Genomic DNA, 23,118 nt, shown 5'->3' with positions numbered 1-23,118 from the left:
GCGATTTGCCGAGACCGCGAATTCAACCTCGCCGCCTCCCGCGCTTCAGTCAATTTGGCGATATTAAATTTTATGTGGTCTGCCAATTTTGATTTTGCACGTGGCTGGGAAATCCCCAGTTGAACGTCCATGGCCGGATCGGCCTCCCGCCCATACATAAGAAAAAATGGGGAAAACCCCGTCGCCGCATGAGGGGCCATTCGATAGGCCGCGAGTACCCCCGGCACCTGTAAGTCCCAATCAACCTGATCGTCGCAGACCTGTTGGCACAGCATAGACGTAATCGTCCTGTTCAGACGCTCAACCATCCCGTCAGTCTGCGGGTGGTAGGGGGAAGTACGCACTTTCTTTGTACCCAACAGGTCGCACACCTCGCGCAACAAAACGCTCGAAAAATTCTTTCCTTGATCCGTCAGCAAGCGTTCGGGGGCGCCCTTGTCCAAAACATAACCCTGGACGAAGGCGTCCGCCACCGCTGCAGCCGACTGGTTGGCGAGTGGCCATGCCATGGGCCATCGGGTGAAGTATTCTACGCCAACCAGCAGGAACCTATTTCCCCTCGGTGTAGCAGGAAAGGGCCCCAAGATGTCCAACGCAACCAATTCGTTTGTGCGCGAAACTTGAATGGATTGCAGCGGTGGATTAGCTGCCAATGGTGGCGGTTTTCTTTTGGCGCACCCTACGCATCCCTTAAGAATGTTCGCCACGTCGTTACCCATCCCCGGCCAATAATAGTCTCGCTGGATTAGGGCGAGCGTTTTGTGAAAACCCAGATGCATGAGCCGTTCATGAGCTGCCAGAACGACCCTACCCCGCATAGCAACAGGCACAACGAGCACGTGACGCCGGGACATGTTGTCCCACTTCATCAAAAGGCCCTGTCTGCACACCCAGGAACCGACCCGCGCATCCCCTACCTCGGGAGCGCCAACTTTTCGACGTAGCGTAAGTAGGGAGCTGTCGGACATTTGGAGACGGCCCCACTCAATGAGGGGCAACGACAACAGCGAATCCCTCCCCGTGGGAGCGTCGACTCCCAGGGTGTCAGTGGCGGTGAGCGCAACTCCCGGGGTGTCGGCGACCGGGGGTTTGCACCGCGCCGATCCCAACAAACATGTGCAGTCCGTGCACGGTGGCAACCGCGACAAGGCGTCCGCATTTGAGTGTCGCAATCCCTTGCGGTAAATCGTCGTGAATTGGTAGTCCTGAAGGACCTCTAACCATCGGGACAATTGGCCCGATGGCTGTGCCACGCGCATAGCGTATTGTAGAGCCGCATGGTCCGTACGGACCGTAAAATGACGGCCGTAAAGATACGGCCTGAATTGCTGTGTAAAAAACACAATCGCTAACAATTCACGACGAGTCACGCAATAGCGTTGTTCGGCGGGGGAAAGAACTCTACTACCGTAGGCGACCACCCGTTCAACCCCCCCGACCACCTGTGAGAGCACCCCCCCGATACCCGTGTTGCTGGCATCTGTGTCAAGCAAAAACGGTTGTGTGAAATCGGGGTAACACAAGGGGGGAGCCTGCACCAAGGCGTCACGAAGGGAGCAGAACGCAGCCTCCTCTTCCGCCCCCCAGTGAAACCGCACACCCTTAGCCGTCAAAGCGTGCAGGGGCCTGGCTATGGTGGCAAACTGCTTGACAAAACGACGGTAATAGGAGGCGAAACCAATAAAACTGCGAACCTCCGTGACCGAGGTTGGCGTTGGCCATGAGCTGACGCAGTGCGTCTTAGCAGGGTCTGTCGAGATCCCTGAACGACTCACGATATGGCCCAAATACCTGACCGATTCCCGAAGCAGAAAACATTTAGCCGGTTTAAATTTAAGCTTAGCGGAACGCATCCTGAGGAACACCGCTCTCAGTCGCTGGAGGTGCTCCTCAAAAGTCCGACTGAAGACGATGATGTCGTCGAGATAAATCAAACAGGTGTCCCATTGGAGGCCCGACAAAACCAATTCCATGAGTCTCTGGAACGTGGCGGGAGCGGAATGTAAGCCCATGGGCAAACGGTTGAATTCAAATAGGCCACCAGGTGTCCGGAAAGCGGTTTTAGGTTTAGACTCGTTATCGAGTGGCAATTGCCAAAATCCGGAAAGCAGATCGAGTGTGGAAAAAAACTGTGCTCCCGCCAAGGCATCCAGCGACTCATCCATCCTGGGGAGCGGATACGCATCCGCCATCGAGATTTTGTTTAAGCGGCGGAAATCGACACAAAACCGCAAGGACCCGTCCTGTTTTTTAACTAGGACAATAGGAGCACCCCACGGACTAGAAGAGGGTGAAATGATATCGGCCGCCAACATATCATTAACCGCCGATTGCACATGCTCCTTCTCGGCTGGGCTGAGCCGGAAGGGATTCTGTCGAATAGGGGCCGCGTCCCCTGTAGCTATGTGGTGGCGCAAGAGGTCCGTGCAGCCGATATCGTACTTATGTTTGCTGAACACGTCAGCAAACTCGAGTAGCAAACCCCTCAATGCTCCCAATTGCACTTTGGACAAGTTAGCAGAACCGGCACACAACGAGTCCAACCACTCTGTCCCCTCGTCACTTGGAGGATGCGACTCGACAGTGAAATCTGCTTGAGCCACGAGCCGTTCCTCAACGGGTAGCGGCGCGGCGTGAGCCAGCACCATTCCCTGCGCAATTACGGCCGGCCGCGACCCCGTATTCAGGACCATTACGAACGGCTCACTGTCCCCTCTCACCATGGTTTGAGCAACCGCTAAGTCGAGGCCCCTTCTGGCCCTGTTAGACGGCCCCAACAGCACCCCCTGTGCCTCCGCACCCACCTCGAGTGGTTTCCTCAACCGAAGGGGTACCAACATTTGCGATCCCGGGGGCACCCGTACAGTGTGAGTTGCCAGCGCCTGCACCGTCGCACAAACCGTGCGTATTTTGGTAGGGCTCGTCAAGAACGCAACCCGCCGACCTGACGGAAGCTCAATGCAGGCCTGATCTATGAGAATTTTGATGGGCATTTTGGACAAAAAGTCCGTACCTAGCAAACAGGGAACGGCCAGCGATGATGATACAAAAATAGGGCCCGCCAATTTGATGTCACCAATGCAAATAGTCGCCCGAATCTGGCCGATGATCCCCAGGGATCCCCCATTCGCCGCATAAAATGGCACGTCCACTGGCAGAAGGGGTCTACTTTGGACGGGAAGAATGTTATAAATAAGGTCCGAAATGATAGTGGCCGACGCACCCGTGTCCACAAGCACCCGGACCTCAACCCCGTCAATAAACCCCGTTACCACAGACGACCCAGCCGACGCAGCCACTATCCTGTGGGCCAATTCGGACCATTCGACTGCTTGCGGGCCGTGTACGGACCCCCCTCGCCGAAGTGAACCCCCGGCACCCAGCCGCGAACCCCCCACCGCCAAGCGGCGACCCGAATGTGCCGTGTTAGTGGACCGAGCGTGTGAGGTGCCGCGACTTGCCGGGTTTTGTTGGGATGACTTGTGGGCCTGGTCGTCGTCCCGACGTGGTCCTGTGGCGCGCTGACGCGGGGCCCGGCACCCGGCTGCGACGTGACCCCGAAGGCCGCAGTTGTAGCAGACGACGAGGGACGCCGTAGGTTTCGGTTGCTCCAGCTTGCGGGATGAACGTGTGGGCGAACGACCTCCCGTTCTCCACTCCCCCGGACGCGATGCAGCGAAGGCCTGCTCCTGATCCGCAGCTGGCTGAGGTTCGGCGATCGTGGCGGCCAGTGCCGCGTTCCCCGCCGATTTGCAGACGACCCCCGGCTTGCGTTTGAGGACCTCGTACGCGTGAATGCTCGTGGCGATCGCCAGGGAGCAGATATCCATTTCGTCCGCCACATTGATGGGGACCCCCAACTCGTGGGCCAACGCCAGCAGCTGCTCCGTCACCATGGCGTCCTTCCCCTCCTTGTCCATGCGGGGAAAAGCTGCGTCCGCCAAGGCGAGCAGCGCCGTGCGATAGGCGAGCGTCGTTTCTCCAGCCACCTTTCGCCGATCGTAGAACTGGTGGCGACAGGTGGAGGGCGGTCCGAACACCTTCGCCATCAGGTGTAGTGCGGCCTGGAGCGTAGAGCGGGACGACCTTGCAGCAGATGTGAAGGCTGCAAGCGCGTCGTCGTCGTCGAGCATCGCTGGCAACGCACGCAGGGCAGTGGTGTCGGACCACCCCGACATTTCCTGATGAGCGAGGAACCTTCGTTGGAAGGCTCCCCAGTCGCCCCCATCCGCCTTGAACGCCGACAGCGCGGGCAATCTTTGCTGGAGGACCCGATCGTCGTCGACGTCGGAGAGATTTTCCCGCGCTCCGCTGTAGTTGTGTAAAATGTCGGCTCGGTCGTCAGGCGCAAAATGGAGAGCTCCGGCGCGCGCTGATGACGTGGGCTGCGCTGAGCGGAGGTCTCCGGCCACGTGGTGTCCGTGCTTCCCGCCAATCGATGGCGGCCCCTCAAAAACGGCGGCAACTTCCAGACTTTTGGCGCGAAGCGCCTTTTGGCGGGATCCCTCCAACCTCGCTTTCTCCACCAACCCCGCAGCCGTTTTTTCGCTCGCCGGAACGGAGATGTCCGCCAAGACAGCGGCGGCGGCGAGTAGCAACTCCGCCAACCTGGAGTGTGCGTCTTGGAGGCTGGTGTCGGAGGCGAGCGGAGCGTCGGCCATCACCGCGAAGTGCTGCATCGGCGGCAACTCCTCGTCCTCTCCTCCCGAGGTTGGTGTCCCCGGTACGCCGTCGTCTTCCCGACCTCGCTCGTGGGTACGGGTAGTCTTCCTCGTGTCCATTCTTCTTGAAGACAGGTTTACTTCTGACGCCAGTTGTAATGTAGTAACTCGGCGGGAGACGACTTCACGGGTAACACACTCTTTATTTTACCAAACTCGTTCACAGGTGACTAACACCCACTTAGTATCTCGGGTGACAAACACCCACTTAGCTACCCTGGCGACTAACGCCCACTGAGCTACTCGGGTGACCAACACCCACTTAGCTACCCTGGCGACTAACGCCCACTGAGCTACTCGGGTGACCAACACCCACTTAGCTACTCGGCGACTAACGCCCACTGAGCTACTCGGGTGACCAACACCCACTTAGCTACTCGGCGACTAACACCCACTTAGCTACTCGGCGACTAACGCCCGCTGAGCTACTCGGGTGACCAACACCCACTTAGCTACCCTGGCGACTAACGCCCACTGAGCTACTCGGGTGACCAACACCCACTTAGCTACTCGGCGACTAACGCCCACTGAGCTACTCTGGACACTCCCTGCCCGGGGTGTCCGTCTTGACTGTGGGTCCCCAGCCCGACCCACGTGGGCGTCGGACCCCGGGTCCCACAGTCTCGCCTCCGAGCCACACAGGGCCCCGGTCCCTACAAGGACGGCGGGACTAGGGGTCTCGGGGCACTAGGTCTTCAACTCCGTCTTCGGTCTTCAACTGGATAACTCTCCCCGAGTGCTCTCGCGCGTCCCCCTTTATACCCCACCTGCGGACGTCGCTGCGAGCACCCATCCTATTCGACCAATCACTGGGCGCTGGCTACGATCCTGTTTTCCCACATCTCAGCATGCCTCACCACCCACGCCGCGCCGCCCCGTCATCTGTCACTCCCGGCGCGCGCGTCCACACCACGCCCACAACGCGTGCCCAACCCCGCACCCCGCGCCGCCCCGTGATCCATCACTGTCACAGTCGGCGCACGTCAACACCACCACTACATATGCATAAGCCACTTTGTTGAGCTAACATTTGTGGTCAGGTCGCTTCTGAAAAGTACTATGTAGCTCTGTGCGCCCTTACCTGGTAAATAAAAAGTTAAGTTTAGCTGTAAGCGAGCACCAATCAAGGCTGATAGCGAGCACAAGGGTGTGGTGTGGCCATCACCACACCAAGCTGAATTTTTCTCCGCAGCGTTTCAGGTACTCGTTTATGGGGAGCAGAGGGGGGAGAGTGGAACTCTCAGGTTTGGAACTGAGCAGATACCCCACCCCCACCCCCGATACCCTCCCCCCTCCCCCCCACCCCCGATACCCTCCCCCCTCCCCCCCACCCCCCCACCCCCGATACCTTCCCCCCTCCCCCCCACCCCCCCACCCCCGATACCCTCCCCCCTCCCCCCAAACCCCCCCACCCCCAATACCCTCCCCCCCACCCCCGATACCCTCCCCCCTCCCCCCACCCCCGATACCCTCCCCCCTCCCCCCACCCCCGATACCCTCCCCCCACCCCCGATACCCTCCCCCCTTCCCCCCCACCCCCAATACCCTCCCCCCCACCCCCGATACCCTCCCCCCTCCCCCCCACCCCCGATACCCTCCCCCCCCCACCGATCCCTCCACCCCAACGTTCTCCACCCCACCTGCGCCGGGCCGCACGCGATACCAACGACGCGGTGGCGATCCGTGTCGGGCAGCGCGAGCATCGTCGGCAGCGGCTTGCTGCTAAGCGCCGTGTCGAAGTGCTGCGACTGCTCATTGCTGCCCCAGCTGTAGACGAGGCCCTCCTCCGTGAGCGCCAAGCAGTGCGTGCTGCCCACGGCCACATCCAGTACCTTCTCACCTGCGCCAACAGTGGAAACCATTCGCATCGTTTCTCGCAGACGACTAGACAGCGAGCTCTCAATCCTTACATTCATCTCTGTCTCACTCTCCTCCTGCGGCAGCATCCACACATTATCGTCCGCACGCCCATCGTCAGCACCCCCATCGTCCGCACCCCCATCGTCCGCACACAGCATCACCCACACAGCATCATCCGCACAACCATCATCCACACAGCATCATCTAGACAGCATCATGCGCACCGCCATCATCGTTACTGCCATCAGGAGCAGTAGCAGAAATTTAGTTTATATGGTTAAGTGGATAATTAAGCATCATATTGAATATACTCAATCAGCTTTAGAGATGTTGGCTGTACAAGCCTGTGATCCAGTTCCCTTCAACTTGTATAATAAACTAAACTCATCACCAATTGGCTGAAAACATCTTAAAATAAAAATCCAATGCTGGACCCTCCTGGGTAAATTAATTATGTTATAATAAAAATAATAATCAATGTAAATAAATAAATACTACCTCATGAAAGTAAGAATGCGACTCTGCATGTTCAAATCGAGCTGAGTGACACTGGGACGACCAAGCCTCAGACCTTAGCCTAAATAATAAACGTGTTTATAGTTGGTTGCTCCTCCCCCGCACCTCGAATTAGCGCAATTGACTAAGTACGGTGCGAAAGAAGTTCAACATACATGTGCATGCGTAGAATTCACCTGGATAATCCCTACCGTCAGCACCCCTCCATACTTAAGGGTGCCCAGGGGCACGGAGCGACGCCCCCCGCGTACCTTGCAGCGCCTCGAGCAGGCGTGGGAAGCGCACGTGCTCCTCGGTGCCATGGCCCAGCCGCTTGCGCTCGCCCTTGCCCCACGTGTAGACGCAGCCGTCGCGCGTCAGCGCCACCGAGAACTGGGAGCCGCACCATACGCGCGCCACGCCCACGCCCTGCAGCTTGTCCACGGCCTTGGGCGTCTTGCAGCCGTCGCTGCCGCCGCGCCCCAGCTTCCCGTAGTCTCCGTCGCCCCACGACCACACTTGGCCTGCAGGAAGGTGGGGGAGCCGCCAGCGACGACCAAAGTCGACATTTGTTTAACCTGGCACGACGCACGGCTCTAAGGCGACACTGCCATTTGTAATACAGGCAGTCCCTGGACTTACCAATACCCGACTTACAAACATCCGTTCTAACAAATGAGCTTCCATAAGATAATTATTTTGAACCATCTGACTTGCGAAGGTGAACTCGCATTTGCGAACCGAACCACGGAACTATTTGATTTGGCAAATGCACAACGTTTTTTCTTATTTATGAGTTTAACAATGTTTCCCTTTTTGTTGCACCATAACACATTTATAACACTGACCATACGTGCATTTAAATGCAGTATATTATTGTGTTCGACTTACAAAAATGTCTCAGGAATGGTACCTGTTCGTAAGTTGGGGACTGCCCGTAGCCATTTTTGTTTAAGGCCATGTAATGAGCTTGCAATTTTTTTTTTAGGTCACCCTCCACCACCCTACCTAAATTTGGTCGTGCAAATTGTTTTTACAACAGGAGGGCTGAGAGAATAATTATTGGCACATTAAGCGCTTTACTTAAGACAATGGGTGTATTTTAACAGCATCATACTGCGTGCCGTCGTCTGCTTCAGTGGACATTAAAACCCTCGTGACGTTATGCAAAACAGAGCAGGCCATTTAGCGCCGGCATCATGACCCATATTTGCCACACATTGAAAAAAGCTGACATATTTACTTGGTAGCAATCATCACCCTCACAGTGCTAATACTTAGCAGAACCCTCCTGAAAAAAAAAGATCCTTGAGACTCGGCGAGGCTTCCCTACTTAAACAAGCGTAGCGATGAATGCGTCTGTAGTGACTGTACTTGTCACTGTGTGGTGCCGGGACTTGCGAAGTCACGGCCGGTAATGTTGTCATTGTGGGCAGCCTGGGTTGCGGGCTGCAGTACCAACACTAGCTGTGGTTGGGTGAGCGCTGGTTAGCGCGGAGGCACAGCGAGCAGCGTGCAGTGCCGGCTCCCAGTGAGGTAGCGAGAACGAGCGTCAGCGAGCCAGGGTTACCCTGGGGCATGACGCTCTGGCTGTGACCTGTTGTCACGTGACCAGACGATACTGAAAGGGGGCCACCAGTGGAGGGGGCCCGAGGGGCGGTCACGTGGTTCCGGACAGCTCTCGGGAACATTCGAGAGGGAGCTCGAGAAGCCTGGAAGGTGGGCGGGGCTTGGGGCGGGGCTGAGGGTGGAGCCAGCCCCAGCCCGGGGGCATGTAACGAGAGCTCCGTGAGGAGCTCGGGGTTCTTCACGTGTTGGTGTTCGAAGATCCACGTCGGGGAAAAGAAGCCTCTAGCCACGCGATCGGGGACCCAGCTTGTGGTCCGGACCGAGATAGCGAACCCTGCCTAGTTCTGCCATAGCGTGGTTAGATGGGCATTCGAGACCCGAGCGTAGGTTGTGTTATGTTACGTATGAATAAATAGTGTTACTCCAAAGATAATGTCTGCGACTCAGTTGGACTCACTACACGTCTGTCAAACACGCACCGTTGAGACCGACTCCCTCCTCTTTCCCCTTTCCTTCCCCGAAGAAGTTGTACCCCCCCCCCCCGTGGTTGGATCAATAAAAGTAATTTACAACAAGAAAACACACACCGTTATCCGTAACGGCTAGGGTCTGTGCGTCTTTGGTGCCACAGGCCACATCGATAACCTTCAGCCCAGCCAGGGCAGCCACCAGTGTGGGGGTGCTCTGGTCCTCGCTGGTGCCTGCACACACACACAACAGAGATACCCCAGGTAATCTTTAACAGACCATTGGGCAAAGACGGCAACAAACGGCACCATCGAAGTTGCGATGAATGAGAGCGTAACGTGGTTCTCAGATCGAGCGATGCTGTTCGCGCTTGGAAAAGGGGGCAACAGTGGCGCAGTGCGAAGGAAGAAGGGGAGAGGAGAGAGCGGCGAGGTCACCGTGGCCCAGGCGGCCGTAGTTGCCACGCCCCCACGTGTAGAGCTCCCCGTCGGCGGTGATGGCCGCGCTGTATGTGCTCCCGCAGAACACGGACACCACTTGCTTGCCGGCCGGACGGCCCGACAGCGCCGCCACCAGCTTGGGCTCGTCCACCGCACTGCCGCGGCACCCGCACACACAAGACAAAGATCCTTCGTGTAGCCTCAACAAACTTTTGGGCCAAGTGCTATTAGCGAGCACCTATGAAGGCCGGCAACGGTACACAAGGGGGTGGGTGGCCAGCACCACGCCCGGTCGCCTGTCTCCCAAGTGGTGATTGTTTACACACTTATTTGAGGCCGAGTCGACTTAGATGAGGCCTAGGATTGGTTCAGATAATCATCACTGGTGTTGGCCGTGAGTGCGAATCAAACTCGGATCGCCAGGTTCGTAGCGTAGCGTGCGCTAGCCACTGCACTACCGCTCTCCACCACACACAAAGACAAAGTTCCCCCATATACTCTACACACGCGCACACACACACATTCGCACACACACAACCCAGCACAAACGCAACCCCAGTTAACCAGCACGTCCAGTGATAATCCAGAATTGTGGAGGTAGCAGCGAGAGTTGGTGGATCATCGCACAGAGAAGGCAGTAGTACAGCAAGTGGACTATCTATTCCCATCTCTACGGAGATAGAGCGTTGCTCCCTCGCGCAAGGCGTGGGGTTCTCAGGGTGCTCCGGTTTCCTCCAACTTGTATAATAAACACAACTCGTCACCAAATGGATGAAATATCCTAAAATAAAAACCCAATGGGGAACCCTTCTGAAAAGAGTCCTACGACTGAGTGTGGCTCTCCTAGATAAAGAAGTAAACTATTAGAATAAAAAAAAATTCATTAATTGATAATACTCGGTGCAAGTAAGAATGTGACTCTGCGTTGAGATCGAGCTCAGTGACACTGGTCGACCAGGCCTCAGGCCTTAGCACAAACTACGGGAGACCTGCGACTCGACTAAAGAGAACCTCACGACTGCTGGACTCCTCGGTGTCAATTCGGACCAAGGTAGGCTTGCCGAGACGATACTGTAATTTATTTACATCAACAACAGCAGGTGCCTCTCAGCATTAAGCAGCGGCGACATCATTCTAGCACCGACACCAGGCTTGGCACACTGCAAGGGTGGTGAAGGCCTTTTGGCTACAGCGCACGTAAAGCCGAGGTGATGAGAGCTGAAGCGATGGAGCTGGGCACCGCTCCAAGTTGCTACAGTTTTGGCTGCTTAACGTACCGGCCGCTGCGAGTCACTTCTCTGCCCACTACGGAGGAGCGACACTCCCTGGTGCGAGGCAGCGGGAAGTCCGCCCCGGCTGCAGTGCGCACAACAAAGACGAAGATCCCTCCCCTGTAGTGCCGCCGCACGGACCGAGGGGCTCACCAGGGGTCCCCGTGGCCAAGGCAGCCGCTCTCCCCACAGCCCCACGACCAGACGTCCCCGTCGGCAGAGAGGGCCAGGAAGTGCTTGCCCTGTGGGTGCGTGGCCACCTTCACCACCACGTGCTCCGCCAGCGCCTCCAGCAGCTGCGGCGGTTGCTGCGTACGCGCACGCAGGAGGCACCGAAGGTGAAGGCACGCGGGCGAGGCGGCACGCGCGTCGCGGTAGCGGCACCGCCAAAAACGGAGCGACTTCACGACGTGGCAGACTTTGGTGAACGAGTGGCCTCCACTAGAGCCAGGTGTACCAAGTCAAACTCGGTCAGCAAAGTTACGTAAACAGTGGTCTCATTTCACCCATTTTACAGCCATGAGTGAATCAAATGCAGGTCACCCTGCAGCTAGCCATTCATGACATGCGTGTAGATGGGAAAGGTCATATTTGATTTTTGGTGAAGAATCTGCAGGGTGAATAGGGCCCGACCTTGGTTATTCCTCGTGCAATGTTTTTATTCTCTAGCTATTGCCACAAGGTGGCAGTAGACGCATCCTGTGTGTGTTGTGGGTGTGGCCCACAAACAACAGCGATATTCGCCCGTGTGAACTCGTCAACTCATATCGGGGCCCAGCCACAATGACGAAGGCATCATTGCCGGTTCCCGGGAACCAGCTGTGAATCGGTTAAGAGCTGTGAGGACAACTTCATTGTTTTAATTCATCAAACATATTCCAACTGCTTCATAGGAATCGCCACCACAGGTGGTAGAAATGCCCCGCGGACGTTCTTATAGCCAGCAGTCAGATCGAGGGTGGGTGCCAAAAGAAGCATTCAGAAAAAGATGAAGGAGTTGTTGACAGGAACGGTGATTGAAACGGCAAAGCGAGCCAAGACGATGGTGTGGAGCGTAGCTTTTGCATGGAACGGCGGAAAGGTGGAGACGGTTCGAAGTGTTCGAGACGTGGAGGAGGGTGCAGAGAATGGGCTGGGCAAAGAAGATGACCAATACAGCCATCTTGAATGGCATCAATAAAAGAAGAATGACAATAGAAGTCATGAGAAGGAGAAAGAGGAACTGGAGTGTGCACAATGTTAATGACGTTCAAGAGGGGAGAATGCAGCAGTAAAGAGCAAGAGCAAGGCCGAGGATTTGGATGTTGGAAGAGCTGCAGAAAGGACCATTTGTGGAAGTGAACAGGAGGGCGGAGAACGGAGGATGAAGAGGGTTGCAGCCGGGGGGACCTGTCGGTAAGACAGAGCACCGAAGCAGGAGAGCAAAAGGAGCAGCGAGGTAGCGGGCGCAGTACCTCGCCGTGGTAGGGCTGCACGTAGACCCTGCCGTCCTTGGCAAGCGCCAGGAGACACTTCTCGGAGCAAGCGACGTGCTCCAGGCCCAGCTCTGAGAGAGCCTCCACCTGCATGGGGCCGTTAACCAGGGGCAGCGTCTGACCGCCCCAGTCCAGGAGACCCCAGGCCTGGACGAGCTGGGAAAAGCGGCCGCCCCCCTGCAGGGCACCGCGTGAGGGAGGGCGATCAGAACAACCCAGCACGCAGCACTTGGCAAAAAACGAGTCAGGCCTTATGCTTGCATGTTTCAGGTTTCACGGTGATTTTGTTTAACCAGGTGAGAACTAAAGAGACGAGGATGGACCTCTCGTTTGCGAGAGGGGTCACCAAAAATGACTAAAAGATAGGATAACAAGTACGACAATGAAGCCAAATAGCAATTAGACCCAAAACAACCGCGCTTTACTCCTCTATCCCTCAAGAAATCTGGGCCGATGGCTCCAACACTACACAGTTTGCCCGAATAAACCTATAAAATTTTATCCTGGAGGGCCAAGCGTGCATTATCTCAAAGTAAAAACTAAACTATTTTTATTTTACCAGATAGGGCCCACTTAGCTATACATCTCTTCTTCAGAAGTGACTTGGCCACATGATAGCTCAACGCAGCGGCTTATTATGCGGATGGAAAAATCGGAGGACTCGGAAAAAAATCCACATGACCACAGAGAGACATGCAAACTCCGAATATACAGGCGTCAGGGTTGGGATCAGAACCCACGACCTCCTGTATACCAGGCGAGGTAGTTAACATCTCCTAGCCACCAAAATGGTACACGGCCATGGCATAAAGGGCGAGGGAGGAGGAGCCTCACCGGTTGTGAGGACAGCGCGTTGCAGGGTGGCGGCAGGCACGGCGCCGCCAGTCGGTCCAGGTGAGCCATGATCACCACGGCCGTCTGCCGCAGGTCGATCTCTACCTCATTGTCCTGGGGCAGCACCAGGTAGCGAAGGAAGCTCTCATTGGGGCCCAGCGGACTCACCAGCACCTGTGCCCCACAAAGACAAAGATTCCCCCCGTATAGCCTTAACAGACTTTTGGGGCAAGTGCTGTTCGCAACTAGCACCTATGAAGGCAGGCACTGTGCACGAGGGGATGTGTGGCCAGCACCACACCCAACAATCTTTGCCTCCCCGGCGGCGATGTTTTTACACACCGCAGCAGGTAAACATTTGAGGCCGAGTTGACCCAGGACTGGTTCAGATAATTGTCACTGGTGTTGGCCGTGAGCAGGAATTGAACTTGGATCGCCGGTTCGTAGAGTTGCGCGCTAACCACGATACCACCATTCCCTTGCGCGCACACACACGGCACCAGGCCACATGACTTCCAGCCGCAGTGAGAATGGACCTGCCCCCTCTGGTTCTCCAAGCCACAAAAATCATACTGCCAATGAGCAATCCCTCCCGTGGCCGTGTCGGCAGGGCTGCCACCGTTCCCACAAAACAAAATTCAGACATATTTCTCAGTCAGCCTAGGTCTATCAAAACTGTGCAGTCGGCTGCAATAAACTTCAACAACACAATACCGGTAACAGGTCTCAGTAGAAATCGATCCTTGCCACCCAAACGCAGAAGAAAATAAAGCCTTTCCAAAACATTGCAGGACTCAACCGCACGCCGGGCAGCACGCAAGACGAGCGGAACCATCATCCCGAATAATTCCCTCGTCGCAGATTCCACCACCACCATCCAGCCACGGGGGGGCTCACGGCCCCCTTGCAAGCGGTGGGCTGCCTTGCATAGAACTCGACCTGGCCGCGGCAAACGCAATCACCCTTCCACAAACTATCACCCAAATGTGACTGCGGCGCAAGAGTGGAACAGATCATGAGTCTATGGGTCTCTATGTAAGTCTATGAGTCTCTACTTGAGTTTATGAGTCTCTGTATGGGTCTCTGTGTGAGTATGTGGGTCTATGTGAATTTTTGGGTCTCGCTGCGAGTCTATGGGTCTCTGTATGTATAGGTCTCTGTATTGATGTCTATGTAAGTCTGTGGTTCCCTGTGCCAACTGACAGTGTTCTCCGAGGGCACGCGTGTGATACACGCATTGTCTCTTGAAGCCAGCAGCTAGACTTACAACTCAGACGTTGATTGATAGTTGTTACTTAATTAAATTCCTATCCATGGTGAATGAAAACGGATGCCAACTTCCAGACTGTCCGGGCCAAACCAGGACAGGTGGAAAACCTAAAGTCACGAGAGTCGCCGGCTGGTTACCCCTCTCCAGAAATCGCTGTGCTCCCTTTTGCAACCTGCCGGTACGGGAGGCGGGCGCTTGCCTGTGGCTCGTCCTGCTTGGAGGCGGCAGGCTCCTTGCCAGCCTGGATGTGGTGCAGCCGGCGCAGCAGAGGCAGCAGGGGCGCGCTGGTGCCCTCGGACGAGCGCTCGTTATCCGCCTCTCTCGTGCCACTGTCCCAAAGCTGCAGCAGCAGCTGCACGGCCGACAGCATCTGGCTGCACAAACCGAGTGGAGGAGCAGAAAGCCGGGCCGTCAGCGCACAGAGGGGGAAAACCCGAGAAGAAAAACCTGAAGTCACGGGTGGCAAAAGGTAACAGCAGCCTCGGAAAGAAACAGAACCTGTCTAGATCGACAAGAAGGCAGGCCTTCATTCAGCAGCAGATTGATCATGGCTAGGATGACACTGACCAACAAACATACATGACCAACAAACATTCCAACCCACTCGTATACTATCATTGGTCGAGGTTGAATGATGATACAGCACTTATGAATTTCACCCCAGTCGCTTGCTCACTGGTGGTCGGTCAAATCTATATTACTCCTCCAGCGCTACTACCATGGCCACTGTTCCCGTGAACTTCACTCGCCGATTCCTCCACCCATGTTGGCGACTTGGTCTACCAGACACCTGCCCACCTACCCACTCACCAACTCACCATACTGCAGGTCACAACACTTCTCATTCCACTTTTTTCCCCTCACACCGCTCGGCTTATGAATTCCATCACAGACTCTTTTTCCAAGCTCTTGCAATGACCAAGCTCAATAAAAATAAACACGTTAACTCGTTGGCCGGGCAGTACCTGAGCGTTCCTCTCTGCACCGCGAGCTCGAGCAGCAATGCCAGGGCCAGGTGCTGGTCCTGAGGGGGGATCCCGCCAGGGCCCTTGGCGGCTCCATGCACGTCGCTGCACGACAGGGGGCACACGCGTGTCACCAAACTCCGCGTCACTCTCGCGCCGGCAAAAAACACACCCACTCGGCGAAGGGATGCAGACTGGCAAACAAGACCGGCATAAACGGTGGAGTCGACACAGACTAAGCTAGACAGACATATGTACGTGTTGAACTTCTTTTGCACCGTACGTAGCAAACCGTGCTATTCGGAGGTGGGCAACCAACATTGGAGGGCATGGGGTTGAGAGAGGTGGAAGCTCTCCGAACTGCAGGAGATCGGAGCAGATGGACGCGGTCAACTGGCCTGCAACTCTCACGGTTCCAGGTGGCAACCCTACGTGACCCGGAAAGTCCGAGAATCGGCATCTATGCTCAAGTGGCTGGCATTTCTTAGTTCCGAGAACTGGTAGTATCGTGTTGAACTATACTAAAAAAACTAAACTATTTTTTATTTTACCAGGTAAGCCCGACTAAGCTATATAGCTCTTTTTCAGAAGCATCCTGGCCATAAACGATAGACCAACGGAGTGGCTTATCAAGTGGACATTTACAACAGCCAAATACTCTAAAGACGTGTTTCTAAATGTGGAGGGAAAAACCGGACGACAAGAGAAAAATCCACGCGACCACGGGGAGAACATGCAAACTCCAAATATACAGGTGTCAGGGTCGGATCGAACCCCCAACCTCCTGTATACCAGACAAGGTCGTGAACATCTCGCCACCGTGACACCCCTATAGAACAGGATACCGCACAGAAGGCTGCGAAGTTTTGCAGTTAAGTTACAACTGTAAGCAGTCAAAGCATGGTATAAGAAAAGTTCTCAATCACACCTCACCATGCATATTGGAATTATGTTTTTTTTTTTTTACATGGCAGCCTGTGTAAATGGGATAAATGAAAAAAATGGGGAAAAGAACACAAAATACATAACGTGAAACAATCTCTAAAACAAAATCACAAATCTGTAAAGTTTTTCGTTATAATCAAGAGGCACGAGAAAATGCAGATGAGCGTAACCAGGCGGTGAGTTGGTACCAACGTCACCCAAGACATTTCCAGCGAAATCACACGAGCCTTTATACACGTGGGAGAAAACCAGAGCACCCGGAGAACATCCGGATGGAAAGATGTTAATCCACTTTCTCTCCTGCCGACGCTTGCGGCAGGTAGGGAGGTTCACAACAGTTGTGCGATCCACCAACCCCCGACGCCTCCACGGTTCCGGATGACGGGCCGCGTGCAGCACGGCCACCAGGACCGGCGAGGAAAACGTGAAGCGAGGTGGAGGTGGGGGTGGGAGTGAGGGTGGCGGGGTGGGGGGGTCCCCCGGCACGCACCCAGTGACGACGGAGCGCAGAAACTTGGTGGCTCGCTCCACCACCTCCAGCCACACGGCGGAGACGCTGGTCTCGTCGAAGAGCGTGCCCTCGGGCAAGGCCTGCAGTGCATCCAGCGACTCCTGCAGCAGCTCGCTGCACAGGTCCGCATCTTCGCCTGCACTCGCAAAGACAACAGACTTGTTGGGGCAAGTGCTGTTAGAGAGCAGCAAGCTATGAAGGCCGGTACGGCACTCAAGGTGGAGGGTGGCCAGCACCACACCCGGCCACCTTTGTCTCCCGAGTGACTACGTATATACATCGCACCAGGATCTCATTTGAAGTTTAAATCGACCCAGGGGAGGCCCAAGACTGGTTCAGGTAATCGTCACTGGTGCTGGTGGCCGTGAGCATGAGATAGGAAATCCTCGACCGATGGGCCGGCATTGAATATTGTCCTTAAATCTTTGTATTAAAACTGTGACTGTAAGACTGTGCAACTAAAATAATATATATAGTTATATCCTACATATTCTTGGATATGGGTTAAAAACATCTGTAGCTATTTCAGTAAAAGTCAGTCGGGAGAAAGGAGGGGGGATCACAGTCGTACATTGCATAGCACCCCTGTTGAAATAGGTCGTCAGCTGCTGGGTTACGAGATGTTATTGGCATTAGCACTCCAAACAAAACATGGAGCTCCATTCAACGCAAGAAGAATACAGGTCTAACATCGAGCTTTTTGAGCAAGTTCAAATAACCGACATAAAACCATGCCACAGCATTGTGTCAACTCCTGAAGTTGAGAACATCATGGTTTATGGAGCCTGTTCATGAGGTCATGGTGGAATGTGTACAATACGGGCACAGATAAGGATTTCAGCAGTGGAAAGTCAAAATAACATCTAAAATGGGTTAATTATAAATTTGTATTGCTAAACACCGCTTAAATATAGCAGCCACGGGGCAAAATTGACCACAGATTTCCTGACAAATGACAGCCTTCCATCTAACCCAAGGTTTCGTAAGATGTAAACCCACCTGCGTTTACAGCCCAAGCGGCGGACAAGGCCAACAACTTTCCTGCGTTCACTCTCAAGTCACAAATTCTGCCTTCGGTCCTGATAATGGAGGCACTGCCACGCAGCCAAATGCCACTGGAGCTGAAGCAACGTTTCTGGATTAGCTTTGCACCGCGAGCAGTGTGTGGCCGCTGCTGGAAATGGTAAATATTTCCTCACAGAAGGAATAAACTATTGAATACAGTTCTTTGGGGAAACGAGAGCAAAGGCTGAGACAATTTATTTTGTACAACGCTGACCTGCCTTTAAATATAATCCAAGCCATATCTGGCAGTGACAACAAAATCAAGCTAGACTTGATCGTACACAAATAATGAAAACAAACAACCAATGACGGACAAACACCTGGCGTGTGCACGTTCACGCATGGACACGGAGGGGAGGTTACGAACCCGAACGCCAGGCTCTGCGCAGGAAGGCAAAGGCGAATGAGAGGGCAGCTCGAGAGCCCACGCGAGCCAGCCCCTCGACGCCCTTCCCCACTGCCCGCATGCTGGAAAACAACAACAAAAACAAGGGACAAAGCTCCCCAATATCGCCTCGTGTCCCTCACCCTTTCCCCTTTTGTACAGACACTGGGGAGACGTAATTGTACATCGTTGCAATTCTGGATAATCGCCCGACGAAACGTCACGGTACTAGAATTGTAAATGTTGTGGGTTCACTCTCCAACAATACCGGTCTACTGAAGTAGTAACTAATTGGCACGTTATGTTTACGCAACAAACCTTACTAAGTGGCTGTGTCGGATGGTGGCGGGTTTAATGACACATTTATAGTCACGCGATTTAACCCAACAAAAATCTCTATTATGGATAATATTGGTCAGCGAAAGCCTACGTGTCAAAACGCATGTAGGCGACGTCAACATCTCAAGCGGATCGTACGAACTGATCTCTACGCAGGAGAGCCTGTGCGAAGGCCGCAAGTTAACCTTGGGCCTCACCCGCACTTGTCGGTCACCGCGGCGGAAACATTGGCAGCGGCCGCAACAGAGCCTGTGCCGCCGCCGTTCGGGGTGGTGGCAGAGGGGGCGGTGGCGCTGGGCGTGCCCGCGCCGTCGGCGGGCGAGGCGGGTGACGGCGGCAGGCTGCGGCCCAGCGCCAGCAGGTAGCGCTCCAGAATGAGCAGCCGCTGGCGGAGACGGGCAGCCGACAGCGTGCTGGAGGCCGCCTGTGCCGCCATATCCTGCTGCTCGCTCACGAGAACTTGCAGGCACTCGCGCAGCTCGCTCATGTCTGCAGCAGGGGGAGTGAGAGGGGGAAAAGAGAGACGCACAGACCGCTCTTCTAGCCGACCGGCGCTCGAAGGCTCGACAGCTGGCGGTCGAGACTAATGAAGGAGCACCAGCAATCAGAGGGCACAAAATACTAAATGGAGAACCCTCTGCCCTTATCTCTGTAAGAATGCAAGCTCATTATATAGTTGTATAATATTAGCACATTATATTTATTATATATTAAGCAAAATTCCATTCTGTGTCTTAATTATTTAGTTTCAGTTCATCAGCCTTTTTCTTTTGCAGACTAATATTATCAAACAGGATGTGTGTAAACAAATCAAGTCTGTACCAGTATTGACCTTCTGGGTCTCATCAGGCAGTCAGGTTTGTTGAAGCCAATAGGCTGATGGATAAAAATTATTGTATTTGTACGTGGAGAAACTGAACTTTGTCCTCGTATATGAAATGTACCCACAATGCTCCACGGCAATGCATAACGCAGTCTGCCTCGTGTGCACCTACAACTTTTCTTATGAGGGACTGTGGTTTAAATCCGGGGACACTATGTGTACCGTGCCCATCGGTCGCTTTACAAGCAGGGAGCACGGGGGCCGGGAACGCACCGGGCTGCTTTCCCCACACCCACGAGTCCATGATGGCGCGGGCCTGGCGCGGCGGGGCCTGCAGCTCATCCTCCTCCTTCTCGCGCTCGTTGGCCTCCTCCTTCCTGGAGCTCGACTGCGACTCCCGGCTTTCATCTGCCCATGTGCACACTCTCGTCATGATGGCGATGACGACAGCGACGATGATCATCATCTTCTTAGGTTTTTTCGGTAAAGTCACGTAGAAAGTAAAATAAAGTAAAAACAAAAATCACGACGTTTCGGAGGCAACACAAGTCTCCGTCATCAGGTGGGACCGTCACAGCCAGATTAGCTGTATCTTGATACAGCTAATCTTGATACAGCTAATCTACGTGACTTTACCGAAAAAACCTAAGAAGATGATTCCTTGCAGTCACGAAAGCTTCAAATCTAGGATGATCATCATAACGAGAATGATTTTGACAGAGCCACCCTCCTCTAAGCCGGGCCCCTCGGAGCACTTTACACGTGACGAGGGGACTTGCGTGGCATCTCATTCCAAGTATTTGGAAGGGCGACGGGTAGCCATCCTTGCTACCCCTGTGGGCACAAGGTGACTCACTACCTGTCCTGAAATCCAGCCATTAAACTGCCAGTACGTGGTGATGTTGCTGTGTACAACCCCATTTGAGAAATTTGCGGGTAATGCCATGCCCTGGTTAACGCGCAGAATGCGTTCCTGAAAATCAGAACGCAAATCGAAAGGACTTAAATCGAAGCAAAAAGATAGGGCGATGGATCGTAACATGGTACAGTACATAAATAGAGGATGCTCAGTGACCCATTGCACAACTGTACTGTGCAACAATCGGTGTAAAAAGTGTATATTATTGATATTTTAAGATATCCATTATACTATATGTATTATTAGTTGTTTATCATTCAAAACAAGTGTAATCTTGTATAAAAAATTGTTGCCATAAATACGGTATGTGAGGAACAAAATATGAATAGAGTACGGGTACACATATGAAAGACTAAAGCCAATCAGGGAGACTCAAGCTTGGGCACCATCTGGCTCCTCAAATGTTGCCAGGCAGCGAGAGCCATTTGGGTCTTCATGGTAAAGTTTGCAAATCTCGATTAGCTTATGGCAAGGTACCACAACGCAAAACGGGACTGGAAATCAATAAGTTGAGTAAGTTACAGTGAAAGTACGTAAAACGGGAGGGCGTACATCGGGGTATTCCTGAAAATTTTCGAATTTGGCAAATTTGGACATAATGATGCAGGCCACACAATGGACTTCTCATTTTGAAGGACATCACAGGATCTCTACCGTCCACTGTGAGGCAGATGGCACGCAGTTTATGGTTATTACACCCGCAGTATTAACCAGGGTGGCCTGCAGGATTCGAACGGCAGGGCTCTGGAAGAGGCAGTGAACGCGCTACCGCTGGGCGACTCCTGTGCCAAGGTGCAACAAGCACGATGAGGAGTTGTGCAGAGAAACCATCAGCAAGAAGAAATAGAGATTGGGTGCCATGGTTGCGAGATGTTAACTACCTCGCCTGGTATACATGAGGTCATGAGTTCGATCCAGACCCTGCAAGCCTGTATATTTGGAGTGTGCATATTCTCCCCATGGTCCCGTCGATTTTTCTTCGGGTCTTCCGATTATTCCCTCCACGTTTAGAAACATGCGTTTAGAGACTTTAGCTGCTATACATTTCCACGTGATAAGTAATTTCGTTGAACTATCATTTGTGATGGCCAGGTCACATCTGAAAAGAGCTACATAGCTCAGTGGGCATTACCTGGTAAAATAAAATAGTACAGCATAGAGTTGCGTGAACGCATAACGCACGCTACCTTTGGGACTCGCCACTTCGTTGGAATTCTGGGGTCCATCGCAGTACACGAAGGACACCTCACCATCCTTCACCATCTCGTTCCACAGAGTGCACAGCCCATCTCGGCTGAAGATCAGCTGCAACCAAGAAATGTGTTTTTTTTGTCAAAATTACCCCAAAGTTTGGGTGTGCGCCTCACTGTCTGGAGCATCTAAATATCCAGAGAGCGCAGTCAATGTAGGGCAAGATCAAACGAAGCAGAATCCCTCTTCCTCTTAGTATCTTTCACACAACGGTCAATGGTACAGTGTATAATAACAAATAGTATAACATTTATATGCTTAATACAATGTACAAAGTAATATATAGTATCGTAATTGTATAGTCAATATACAGCAGTGTGATATACATTAGGGTGGGTAGAATAATACATAGTGCAATATTACAATGTATAAGGTTTATAGCAATACAGTATATAATTTAATGTTGGGTTTGTCTATGGCAGTATATAATACGGTGTAGACTCGTGTGATGTAAGAGAATAAAGTTTAGATGGAAGCATATTATATATTTTTTACGACGTAGAATGGTAATGTATTACTTACTGTTAGTAACTCAGCTTATTGTAGAGTATATTTAGTATACTGATGATACTATGTAGTTTATACTTTAGTTGTTTTACGTGGTGGTTTTAGTTACTGCAGCTACATACTATTAACACTCTTTCCCTTTATTAATGCTACCCCTATCCCCTCCCTTTGATGCTGCTAATCCTGCATAATGCACGGGCATAAGTAGTACTATTCACATACCTGCATTTCCCATATCCCCTCCCTTTGATGTTGCTAATCCTGCATAATGCACGGGCATAAGCAGTACTAATCACATACCTGCATTTCCCATATCCATTCCCTTTGATGCTGCTAATCCTGCATAATGCACGGGCATGAGTAGTACTAATAACATACCTGCATTTCCCATAAATATGCTAAATGCCTCTTGATATGCATATTCTTTTGTCAAGGCGCTCTTTTCCCCCCTTCCAACCCAGCTTATATATATGCTCCAAGCACGTGTGCTGTTTCATTCAGACGCTGTCTCCTCGACAGACCTGGTATCACCTGAGGACGGCTGCTTGCGTTGTGACCGAAACGTCGTGAGAATTATTTTATTATGTTTTATTTTTATTATTTTATTACTTCCCTTCTACATGACTTTACCGAAAGAACCAAGAAGACAGAATCACCAAGTGAACATATTGGCAGTACACCTTTGGTGTACATATTCTTTGGTTCTTTCGGTAAAGTCACGTAGCTAGAAAAAGAAAAATTATAATACCAAAAAGTGAAAAAAACGAATGTAGACTGTCGCCTGGTTATTAAGTTTGGTGAGTGTACTGGCAGTCTATAATGTAGATTACATTATGAGTACACTCACTCCAATTAAGAACCAGACTACAGTCTATATTAGTGTATATATTTTTTTTTATTCACTTTTTTTTATTCTAAATTTTCTATCTACGTGACTTTACCGAAAGAACCAAAAAATATTAATTCTTGCAGTCACGAAAGTTAAGTTAAAATTTAACCTTTGGT

General features: G+C 52.9%; 1 protein-coding gene across 7 annotated transcripts in view; it reads right to left on the bottom strand.

Annotated features, from left to right (window-relative positions):
- Positions 1–23,118, bottom strand: part of HERC2 (HECT and RLD domain containing E3 ubiquitin protein ligase 2) — a 165,255-nt gene that overhangs the window by 130,255 nt on the left and 11,882 nt on the right. For 6 of the 7 annotated variants that reach the window (XM_078864785.1, XM_078864787.1, XM_078864788.1 and 3 more), the window contains exons 3-16: positions 21,543–21,660; positions 19,710–19,844; positions 18,811–19,102; positions 18,257–18,357; positions 16,804–16,960; positions 15,369–15,473; positions 14,603–14,777; positions 13,134–13,307; positions 12,279–12,476; positions 10,978–11,132; positions 9,551–9,708; positions 9,233–9,346; positions 7,349–7,600; positions 6,362–6,561 (exon numbers count right to left, since the gene is read on the bottom strand). In XM_078864785.1, coding sequence (XP_078720911.1) covers positions 6,362–6,561; positions 7,349–7,600; positions 9,233–9,346; positions 9,551–9,708; positions 10,978–11,132; positions 12,279–12,476; positions 13,134–13,307; positions 14,603–14,777; positions 15,369–15,473; positions 16,804–16,960; positions 18,257–18,357; positions 18,811–19,102; positions 19,710–19,844; positions 21,543–21,660 — 2,334 coding nt within the window. The remainder of the gene's footprint in view (positions 1–6,361; positions 6,562–7,348; positions 7,601–9,232; positions 9,347–9,550; positions 9,709–10,977; positions 11,133–12,278; positions 12,477–13,133; positions 13,308–14,602; positions 14,778–15,368; positions 15,474–16,803; positions 16,961–18,256; positions 18,358–18,810; positions 19,103–19,709; positions 19,845–21,542; positions 21,661–23,118) is intronic. The other variant, XM_078864790.1, reaches the window with a different exon arrangement.

Source organism: Lampetra fluviatilis, chromosome 19, assembly GCF_964198595.1.
Source record: "Lampetra fluviatilis chromosome 19, kcLamFluv1.1, whole genome shotgun sequence".
NCBI lineage: Eukaryota > Metazoa > Chordata > Hyperoartia > Petromyzontiformes > Petromyzontidae > Lampetra > Lampetra fluviatilis.
The sequence above is the reverse complement of the archived record's forward strand: the minus strand, read 5'-3'. Positions and strand labels throughout refer to the sequence as shown.